The sequence below is a fragment of the Tenrec ecaudatus genome, chromosome 9 (assembly GCF_050624435.1).
Source record: "Tenrec ecaudatus isolate mTenEca1 chromosome 9, mTenEca1.hap1, whole genome shotgun sequence".
Taxonomy (NCBI): domain Eukaryota; kingdom Metazoa; phylum Chordata; class Mammalia; order Afrosoricida; family Tenrecidae; genus Tenrec; species Tenrec ecaudatus.
Genome location: NC_134538.1, coordinates 124,884,674 through 124,896,184, shown reverse-complemented (window position 1 = coordinate 124,896,184; position 11,511 = coordinate 124,884,674). Strand labels below are relative to the sequence as shown.

Here is an 11,511-nt window from a genome sequence, read left to right as displayed (position 1 = left end):
GTTGTTGTTGTTGTTTTAGTTTTGAACAAAAAGGGGGGGAAAGGCAAAAAAAAACCGTGAATTTGAGATTTACAGAAAAACAGTAACAGCGTTTTGTTTCCATTGTCTTTCCTTTCATTTGCCACCATTTAATCATTCTTCCATCTCCCTTTGCCGCTGCTGCCCCCTTGCTCTCCTCCAGCCGCCAAGGGCAGACAGGACAGTGTGTCAGTGCCAGGCGTCCATCGCCTGAAAACCTCACTGTCCTTCCTCAGCCTCTGCCAACAGGGTGCTGGTGCAGGGGGGCCGGGCTGGGGAGCAGACAGATTGGGTGGGGTGCCCACAGCAGGGGTCCTGTGGTCCATGTATTATGAGCAAAGTGGAGAAGAGCAGCCGGTGACTGAGCTTGCTGTATACTACCATGTAGCTTCAAAGGAGAGATTGGGGCAGGGACTGGGATGGACCTTAGGGCAGGGGGATGAAGGAAGCCTAATGTAGGGGGTGAGGGGGACTCCTCTAAAGATGGTGAGAGCCAGGTGATTGTTAGGAATCCATGTGAGGAAGCCCTCCCAGGCCCCAGTGCACAAAATCCCACAGCTGAACAGGCAGGCAGGAGGCTCAGGAAATGGATGCAAGAGGTGTCACCAGGAGACTGCCCAGGACACTGCAGGTCTCCAGCTGCCCTCCAGGGCCAGACAAAGGAGAGCAGGAGTGGAGGCCCCCAGGGAGGACTCTTCTAGAAGGTGGGGTGGTGCGCCTAACCCCTGTGAGAATCAAGACTAGCATTTCCCACCAACCTCCTTGATTGGGCCACAGGGACCCCCAGGGATCAGCACACCCATAGATCTGCTTGCCCTTACCACCAGGCGCTCCAAACCAGATCCAGACCCCAGAAGAAGGTGTAGGCAAGACCCTGCAGTGATCACACTGGAGTTTGGAAAGAAAGCATTGAAGTCCCAGTAGCTCCTAACCAGGAAAGGATACCCGCTATAAAACAGAGATTCTACACTGCTCACCCAGAGTCCTGGGAGGCACTGTGGATAAACACTCATCTGCTCCCCAGCCTGTTAGGGGTTCACACCCACCTGCCGCTCCTCAGGAGGCCACAAGGGCAGTCTGCTTCTGTGAAGGTGACAGCCTTGGGACTCCCATAAGGCAGTTCTACTCTGTCATACTGGGCCACGAGAAGTCAATCAATTCAGTAGCTACTAATTATGCACCTTGGCATATGTGATCCAGCTCACGCTGTTTAAATTAACAGTGCTACCACCAAGAGGTTTTGTTTCATGAGAAATGAGTGCCACCTTTGCAGCTGGGCACCGCCCCACCCCCCTCCTTGGAGTGTTCCTTTTCTTTCCCAACCCAAAGGTCACGCTACCGTTGAGTTTCATCATGTTTGAAGTTCACTGGAATTTGCAAAGAAGGGAGACAGACGGAGTGGTTTGCATCAATGGAATTGCACTGATAGGACTACTAAATTTTTTAATATAAAATGAAGATTTTTTTTAATCAGGAGTTGATATTAGGTACCAGGACATGCGATCCAATTTCACTTTTATTTCTACAGTGTTAAAAGTGCACTTATATGCTGGTTTATTTACGTCTTAGGGAAAAGACTGCAAATTGAAGGGAAGATTGTAACTTTCTTTTTAAAATACAAAAAGTTAAGGCAGATTTTAAGACTTATAAATGTTTAAGAAATTATAAACAAGGTTAGACCCTTTGGGAAAAATTTAGAAGATATTCTTAAAGTAAATTTTTATAGTGTTAATTTTGTAATAATTTATGTTTTACTATATTACAGAGCTAACTGACCATAATAGTTTCAAGAACAATATGAAACTTAGGAAAGTTGAAGCAATGTTTCTATTTTTAAAATGTTCTTTGAATTGTTTTTATTGTACATTTCTCCAGACTGAAAACTATGTACATATCTTGGTTATTTTTGCACATTTTGGTCTTGTTTGGTTATAGCGGTCTGTTTTTTATAATTTATTTTGAGTTTTAAAACTTACAGGAGTAAAACAAACAAACAAAATCTCAGCAACGAAATAACCCTCTAACTTATAAACTCTTTATACCAGAAGAGGGAAAACCAAGGTTGTGAGATTACGTGGCTGCTTCTGAGAAATTACGTCTCAATGGGGACTCACGGAGCCATTCATTCTCTTTGAACGTTTGCGCGCTCTGCACGCTTGTCTTGAATTGGAAGCTGGAAGAAGAGGCTCCCCCACTGAATGCTGCTTTACATTGTGAAAGACTGGCTTGGACCAAGGTGATGATATTTCTGGAAAACTGAGCAAAAAAAAAAAAAAGGGAAACCCCACGGCATTTCTTCCTCCATTGTCACCCACAGGTTTACTTTAGAATGATGTATTGAAAACTTGCAGCTTGAAAAGTGAAATGCAAATAAAAGGCTTTCTTTTGGTTTGTTTCCATGGAGCTAAACTGGACCAGCCTAAACAGCATTAGTAGGGTGATAGGCTTTGGGTACTTCTGTCCTATACACCCCACTCAGCCCTCTCTCCCAGCCCCACCCCCGGCCCCACCCCCAACTGCACACCTACTAGCGTGAAGATCTGGTGACTTGTCTGCAGCCTCAGAGGCTCCGAAGCTCTGGTTGTTCCACATCCCGCAATGCATAGACCTGCCAGCCATAAAAAAGGAAAAAGAAAAAAAAAAGCGACTTGGATAACTTGTATGCCTTCTTTTGTATCAATGTACCAGTTGTAAATAACGCTGATCAACCTTTGTAGAGAATAGTTTATACAGCATATTCTATTATTGCTGATTCTCAGTGAACTCTTGTTTTAAAAAAGGAAATTTTCTATTACACCTTCTATTTTGTTATGCTGTCGGCCCACGGCACTTTAACAAAACTCTGTGGGTTTTCCGTAAGCTGGTCAGTCATGGGGTATATTCAATAACTCTTGTTGCACAGACGAGAATTTGCACCTGCTCAATTGTCCTTTCCTACTACCGATTTTAGAAACTTTTCCAGAATTTTGAAGAAAGCATGTCCAATCATTCTAAACAAATGCCACACTTGCCGAAGCAGGTTACTTTTCTACGACCCACCTTTTGTAAACACTAAGTATTGTCCTCCTTTGTCCAGCACCTTTATGTATTAGCACCGTCAGATAGAACCCATTCCATGCCCGTGATGAGGTAAACAGAATCAATGTCTAAAATAGGTGTAAATAGTAAATTCTGTGGCTTACAGTTTTACAAGGGAAAGAACAAACACGTATCAATTGATACTGCCATGGTTCACCAGGCCTGGGGACATTCTCCAGTTAGCAGACTGTTTAGTTTTGGTTTGGTTTGGTTTGGCTCTTTTGTTTTTCGTAACATGGCTTTGTAAATAAAATAATTTATATGTTTGTAAAACAGTCTTCTGGTTTTTATCAAATGCAGGCTCTGGGGCATTGTGAGGCTTTTGTTTTCTTTGGGGTTCAGGTGTTCTCACTAAGTCTTCCTTTTGAGGTAGGGACTACAGCCGCAGAAGTGAATGCATTCAGTACGCATGCGTTTCTCTCCGTGCCCGCCCCTGAGCTAGGCGCTCAGTGCTCAATGATGGGAAACAGACACAATCCCAGCTGCTCTCTGTAAGGAACCCAGTGGGGGAAACAGTAAGTAAATACAAACAATCAAATGGGTAGTTACAGATTGTGGCAAATGCTATGGTGGAAATGACGGAGTTCTGTGAGAGGGCGCAAATAACAAGAGACTCCGGAAGGGAATCTAGTTAGGTGGAAAGTGGGTAGCCAGAGATCACCCAGCCTAAGGACAGCTGGGTCCCTTCTTGGAGCCTCCAGGGGATCTATTTGGGACAGAGTGGGCCTAGAGAGGTAGAGAGAAGGCAAGTTAGAAAGAGAAGGCCTTATAGAGTAAGGCTTTTGTGTTAAATTCTTGGGAATCCTTTCAAGGGCTTTAAGGAAGGGGTATGGCATGATCTGATCTTAAAAAGTCCACTCGAGCTGTTAGGCAGAGAACCACCTGTAAGCGATTGCAAGAGGCCAGAGAGTGGTACTAATGATGTCACCCTGGAGGATGATTGTTGATAAGAAGCTAAGTGAATGGAGTCAAGATATATTTTAGATTCTGGCAAGGTTTGCTAGTGAACTGGATGGAGGAAGAAGAGAATGGCTCCCAGGTCTGTTTGATTTGTGTTGATGCTATTTCTTCGGATAAAACCAAAGGAAGAACAGGTGGGGAGGGGGGAGGCAGTAGGAAAGTTGTTGAACAGGATAATTCTGTTCTCATGGATGAGGTTACTGTGAAACCCCAAGCTAGTGTCAAGGAGGCAGGGCACACACATGGAGAGGTCTCGGTTGGAAGCAACGTTGAAGGCATTGCTAGTGTGTGGTTCGTATGTTGAGCTGTGGTTAGGGCTGTGAACGACTGGAGGAAATGCAGAGGGAGAGGAGCAGGTATCTAGAAGTTGAGTAGAAATAGAGCCACCAGCAAGGAACCCATAAATGAAGTCTTTACAAAGACATCCAACAGAAGGTGCCCTCTGAAAGCCAGGACTCTCAGGTGCTTCAAGAAAGGAGTTGAGTACTGCCACAAAGTGAAAAGTAGAGTTGACGCTGTGTCTGCAGGGCTGCAGTGTGGGGGTCACGTTACACAACTTCATGGCTTAAAAATGCATTCTGTCACAGCTCTGGAGACCAGAGGTCAAATTCCAGGTTGTTGAGCCTGATAGCTACATTCCTTCTTGAAGGGTAGAGGGGCTGGCTTGGTTGTTTTTTTGGCTCTTGCAGCTCGATGCCTGCTGGCAGTCCTTGGTGTTCCTGACCTGTCCACATTCAAGTTTCTGCCTCCATCTTCACACGGCCTTGTCCTCCATTTCGCCAAGATCTTTCTCTGACAAAGACACTTGTCACTGGATTTAAGGCCCACACTGAATCCAGGATGATTTCATCTTGAACTTGTTCAGTTAATTGCATCAGCAAAAAAAAAACAACCCTTTTAAAAATAAGATTATGTTCACAGGTTGGGGGATTATGATTTGGATATATTTTAACACCCTCCCCCCCCAATTAAACCCATCGCCTTCAAGTCAATTCTGACTTATGAAGACCCCACAGGGCAGTATATGACTGGTAGTCCTGTTGTCTTTCCAGGGCTCGATACTGTATGGGACCATTTCTCTCCAGATAGGTGGCTGCTGGGTTCAAACTGCCAACCTTTTCATTAGCAAGCAACTACTGAACCACTGCAACACCAGGGAGCCTTTGGACATATTTTTAGACCCACTGCTCTGTCGTCAATTCCATCTCACAGTGATCCTATAGAACAGAGCAGAACTGCTCCATAGGATTTCTGAGACTAAATCTTTATAGGGACAGGCAGCCTCAGCTTCCTACTGTGGAACACCTGGTGGACTTGTACCAGTCTGAAATTAGCCACCCAAGGCCTAATCCACTGTGCTACTAGGGGTGCTTTTCCACCCGCCAGATTGAACTTAGCAAAACAGGGGTAAAAAATTAGGGGTTGGGGAAAGTCCAAAGCAGCTGGAGTTGTTTGAAAGGTGAAGGAGAGCTAAGCAAAGGAATTCAGTGTGTGTAAATAAATCTTACCCTTTCACACAGTGCCTCATATTGTGGTGATCCTCCCCAACCAGAAAATTATTTTTGTTGCTACTTCATCACTGTAATTTTGCTAGTTATGAATCGGGTAACCCCTGTGAAAGGGTCATTCAATACCCCCTTCCCAAAGGAGTCGCAACCCACAGGTTGAGAACCGCTGGGTTAGAAGCACGTGCAGACTCAAGGAGGGTCTCTGAGGTTGATTACTGTTGGCTGGTCCTGGAGGAATGACTTCATTACAACTCGTGTGCTGGTGAGCCTGTTCAATAAGGGAGGGCGTTAGGGAGCTAGAGGCAGAACTAGGGGTGTCCCTCGACATGCCAAAGCCTCCCTCCTGCCTCACAGAAAGTTGGAAGCTGCTTTAGCGGGCATGCTCACATTCAGGTCTGAGACAGGGAGCCAGTACACCTGGGTGGGCCCCAGCCTGGGCCAGGTGAGCTTAATTCAGCCAGTGGGGTCAACCAGTACTGTCAACCATGCCTCTCAGCAGGGGACCCTAAAAAGCCAAATTCAGGAGCCACCTGCCCTCTTTTCCAGCTGCTCCTCAGCACTCTGGCCTCAGGACTCCACGTGGGGGGTGAAGTGCCCTGAGGGTGCATGTGTAAACTCTGAAACTCTTTCTATCCTTTATAAAACCTTTACAAAAACTTGGATCAAAAACCAGGCTTCCCTGTGAATTCTTTCTCCTGCTGAAGCCAAGGACAGAGGTATTTCTAACCAGAGAAACCTAACAAAGGGAAGGTTGAAGAAGGGGAAGGGCTGTCCAGTTGCCTGTGGAGGTGTTGACCATCATAGGAAGAGAGACCATTTCTCCTGGGTAGTCTAGGGGAAAGTTTGCTTGCAAGTTTGCTACTAGGAAGATGAGGACATCTTCCATCAGGTGGTTTCCATGTTCTCACTCAAGCTGAGCCTGCAGGAGAGTGGGAAGTTTGAGGAGTGGAAAGAATGACATCATCCATAAAGAAAAGAGTCTGTCGGATGCTGTGGAGAGCACCTTTGAGGCTCTCTTAGTCAAGGAAGATTCTAGAATGGAATACGATGGGCTTCCAGAGTGAATTGAAGACACCAAGATCTGAGAAAGGTCACTTAGGGCCCAGGGACTAAGAAGGGAGACTGAGACAAGTTTCTCATCATTCAGCCTCAGGCCCACGTGAATATTTTCATTACTGTGGAGTGTAAGGAAGCAGAGGAGGCAGATACGCAGCTTGCTACATAGTGAGCCCTTTGCATAACTTCCTAAAATGGGATCTTCCACAGCCACAACTGTCAGTACTGTGCTTTGAGTGCCAAGGAAGGTCCTTTCAACTGTTGGTGCTCTGAGCGCTTGGTACGTGATGGGCTGCCCACCACTGTACTGATCTGGGCCACTTCTAGATCCATTTCACCAAAAAAAAAAAAAAAAAGACCAAACCCCTTGCCAGCAAGTCAATTCTGATTCGTTGGGGGTGGGGGACCTATGAGACAGAAGAGAACTGCCCGTAGAGCTGCCAAGTCTGCAGATCTTTACAAAATCTGATTGTCACAAAGATGAGGTGACTCTGTCGGGGCCTCTGGATGCTTCTATTTAGCACATTTTCCAGGGACAGCAGAGATTCAAGGCCATGACCACCTGAGATACGTTGTGGGAAAAAAAGCCCAAGTAGAAGACCATGTTGTTTTGGCAAAGGCGCTCAAGCTTGTTGGGGCAGAAACCAATTGGCAGCTTGGAGAGAGGTCAATGGAACCCACGGTGCCCTCCACCTGACTCCACTGGTGCAGGAAAGCGGGCTCTTGGAAATTCAGGGTCATTTGAAGTTCTAGAGCCCGCAGGGCAAAGCTCTTTCTTCCTGAGCTAATTCCTTGCTGAGAGGAGATGAAGGAAGTTCTCCAGAACAACTGTCGCCTCCTGGAGCACGGAAAGCCCAGAAATCACACCATCAACCGAACAGCTGCGCAGGCCACCCTCCTTTAAGAATTGTTCCACATATTTCTGACTTCTCTTCCCATGTCACACGGGCATGAAGCCACTCAAAAGACACCATGACAACAGGAGTGCTCTTTTGTTCTCAGCACACACAGATGCAGACCCAGAAATGCAAAAGAGACCCTTCTGTGGGCTGTGACCTGTGGTTTGCTTCTCAAAGGTCCTCCTCACAGGTCTCTCGAGTCTGGATGCCACTGCCATTGGCTGGTCCACGCTCTACAGACCCAAACCAGGGCCAGAGTCACTTTACCAAGTGATGATCCATCTTTGGCCCACCCAAAGGGTTAAGTATTTAGGTGGCCTGAATTCAGAACTCACTGCTGTCAAAGTGCATTCTGACTCATAGAGAGGTACATATTCTACTTATGCCTGTCTTTCCTACCAAGAAACAAACAACAAACTTACAAAGGCCTGGCTTAGACAAGAGGGGGAAATTACACCCTACCCCCTTCAGTCATTTTCAAATCTCCCCAGAAGCCATCAGAAGCAAGAGTCCTAGTTAGTCCTGGGGACTACAGGCACCTGCTTTTGTCAGTCACTTAGTTTGCCCTTTCTGTTCCCCACTTCACCAAAACCGAACTCACTGCCATCGAGTTGATGCAGACTCATAGCGACCCTATAAAACAGGGTAAAACTGCCTCCTGTGGGTTTCTGAAGCTGTAACTCTTTAGGGGACTAGAGAGCAAAAAACCAAACTTACTGCCATTGAATCAATGCTGACTCATAGCGACCCTCTGTGGGTTTCTGAGACTGTCACTGTTTACGGGAGTAGAAAGCCCAGTCTTTCTCCCTTGGAACTACTGGTGGTTTTGAACTTTGGACCTTGCAGTTCACAACTCAACATATAACCACTACACCACTATGTTACCAAAACAGTCACTGAGAACATGCCCCCGGCCCCACCCCCCCAAAAAATCTGTTACCGAACCCACTGCAGGACAGAGTAGAAGGAGCCCCCTTTCCAGGGACCTGATGTTCACAGAAAGCCTTCTCTTTCTCCCTCAGTCACTGCTGGGTTTGAACCTTTCAGTCAGCAGCACTGCACCCGTGAAAGGCCAAACCCATTCGCAGAGTCCCCACAAAGATTCAGCTTCCCTTGAATTTCTTCTGCTACTGACCAGGGAGGTGCAGTCTTGCCCATAGCCAACGTGCCTTGAGAAGGGAACTATCCTCAAGAGTCTCCAGTCAGCCCAGGGAGAGTCGAACGTCTCTTTCGGGGCCTTGGTCGGAAGGCCCTGGGTCAATCTTGTAGGCCCTTCTAACGTAAGTGTCCCAATGGGTCCCATTCCTGCTTCTATCGTCCTACTTTTAACTGCCGCATCCACCTGCCGCCAACCATGCGTATGTGCGTTTCCTTTGCCCTCCCGTGCCCTTTACAGTCTGTCTCAGCAGAAACCCTGGGAGGCCATTTTGACCCATGTAAACGGTCCCCCTCATCCAGATGATGCAGCTGTGTCTTTGTCCTGCTAAAGAGTTAATAAACGCTCTCCTTAAATTATACTTGAGACTTGGGATCTCCACCGTCCCTGGTCACTCATCCTGTGTTTTCAGCAAGTGAGAGCTCATTCACGGGAGCCACACGAACCGTGCCCAACACGCGCCCGCGCCACACTGAGGGTATAACCCCTCAGCAGAAGCCGTCCTCGGGTTCGCGCTCCCGCCGCGGGATGTCACGTCATACGCACGCGACGGGCGGGAGAGTGGGCGGGGCCCCGCCAGGGGCGCGCGGAGGACGGCGGGAAGGCTCGGTCGCTTAGCAACGGCCCCAAGCGGCGCCATGGAGCCAGGCCACCACCGGGAACGGGAGGCTAAGGAGTATTTGGAAAAACATAAAATCATGGAGCTGCTGACCTTGCTCACCAGTACCCTGCTCTTCTTCCGGCCTGGTAAGGGTCTCGCCTACCGCTCGGGAGGTGTCCCCCTGCCTTCCCCACGCGCGCGCCCAGTCCGCCGGCCGCGGTGCCCGCTGGCCCCCTCCCCGCTGGGTGCAGTGGGTGGCGCGAGCGGCTGCTAACGGGGGGCTGCTGCTCCTCTGTCTTACAGGCTTGCTGTGAGTTTGCTTTGTTTTAGTTTTACTGTCCCCGACTCTCCATCCGTTCCTCCTGGTAAAACCCTTGGAAGGCTGTTTGCAAGCTCTTTCGACCCTCAGCACTACGAAACGAACTAGAGCAGGGCGGGGGAAAACGCGAAATAGGAAATAGAACAGAAGCATGAGCCACATTATTGGGCCAGTTAACTTGAGTGCCCCGTGAGACCACCTAAAACCAAGAAACAGTCCCACTAAATGTGTGTGTTTCCACATTAGCAGCCTCAGCAGCTTTGTCATTATAAATACAGCGTGTGTCAATTCAACTTTGTCACTGTAAACACAACTCTTGTCAATTCAACTTTTTTAACGGGCACAAAGGTGGGAGCAGGCCCTTAGACTAACTCATGGAAAAAATGGAATTAGAAGCCCCCATATATAACTTACTAATCACAATTACATTACTCAACAGCACAGCCCTACCCTTAGTCAATGCAGTTTTCCATCGCCATCATTGGAAACTTAGTATTCCATAGTATCACCGACTGCCATCAAGTCGATTCTCATCCATGGGCCCTATTTAGACATTTTCTGAAAATAAATCTTTACCGGAGCAGACAGCCTCTTCTTTATCCTGCAGAGCGGCTGGTGGGTTTGAACAACTGACCTTGTGGTTAACAGCCCCACACCTAACACACAGCATCACCAGGGTTCCTTCCAGAAGCATGAACGGCCTCACCCTACTGCTGCAAATCATGGTTATAAACTTAAACGACTATCAGCATTTATGACATACTTTAAATTTCATATCAGAAAACGAATTATTTTACAGAAAAACCAAGAGAATTTTTAATAATGATGTTGGAAAGAATGAGAATTGCCAAAGTGACAGGAGTGACTTTTCCTTTCTTTATGGATGCCACCAACATCGTGGCCATGTTTGAGATGCTGGACTCCGCTAACAAAGGCTCCATATCATTTGTGCAATATAAAGAAGGTCAGTGGCTTCTAGAAAAGTGGGAACGTGTTTGTGGTTATTCTGTAACTTTAACTGAAAAGAATACTCACTGAGCAAAATTTCTTTTTCTTATTTTAATAGCCCTAAAAACGTTGGGTCTGTACAATGAAAAAGAAGTTTTAAAAGATGATGGTCATGTAGTAACCTTGGAGAAATTCAAGAAGGAGGTGTAAGTTCATTTCTGAATGAGTAGTCATTTTAATATGTGATGATTTTTAAGTTAAAGTACTACATTTTAGAACAAAGGCGCCTATCTTTAAAGAGAAATTTCTCATTCCCATAAAGCTTTTAGCTGGCTCGAAAATAAGAACAACTCGGAACACTCACGCCATCAAGTCCATTCCAGCTCACAGTGACCTCACAGTACAGGAGAAGTGCCCCGGGGGTTTCTGAGACAAACTCTTTCTGGGAGTGGAGAGCCTCGTCTTTCTGCCACAGAGCGATGTCTGACCTTTGGGTTGGTAGGTCAATGGGTAGCACACTCTACCCACAGGGCTCCTTAAATGAGAACAAAGAGGGCTAATAGTGAAGCCTTCAAGCCTGGGGAGGAGCCCTGGTGGCACTAGAGGTTGGGCATTGGGCTGCTCACCACCAGGCCAGTGGTTCAAACTCACCAGCTGATTCATGAGGAGAAGGTGAGGCTGCCTGCTCCTGTAAAGACTGACATCTCAGAGACCCCATATGGGGGCACTCTGTGGGAACTGAGTCCATGTCACTGGGTTTGATTTGAGGTTTGGAAGCCTGGGAAAATGAGGGAGAAAATGCTGAAGTTGGAGATGACATTCCAGAGGCAGCTCTGTCCTTTCCTGAGTGAAAACCCCAGCAAGTCTCAAAGGAGGGAGTGGAAAAGCCCCCATCTGCCAGAGCTACCAGAGAAGCTCAGTTCTGAGTACTAGTTTGAAAACTCTATGCATAAAGCACAAAGTAATAG

At 47.1% G+C, this 11,511-nt stretch overlaps 1 protein-coding gene across 1 annotated transcript; it reads left to right on the top strand.

Annotated features, from left to right (window-relative positions):
• Positions 1–9,263: 9,263 nt before the first annotated feature.
• On the top strand, positions 9,264–10,753 carry EFCAB10 (EF-hand calcium binding domain 10). Its single transcript, XM_075558530.1, has 3 exons — positions 9,264–9,422; positions 10,395–10,559; positions 10,662–10,753. The coding sequence occupies exons 1-3, from the start codon at positions 9,314–9,316 to the stop codon at positions 10,751–10,753; spliced, it is 366 nt and encodes a 121-aa protein (XP_075414645.1). The 5' UTR covers positions 9,264–9,313.
• The last annotated feature ends 758 nt before the right edge of the window (positions 10,754–11,511 follow it).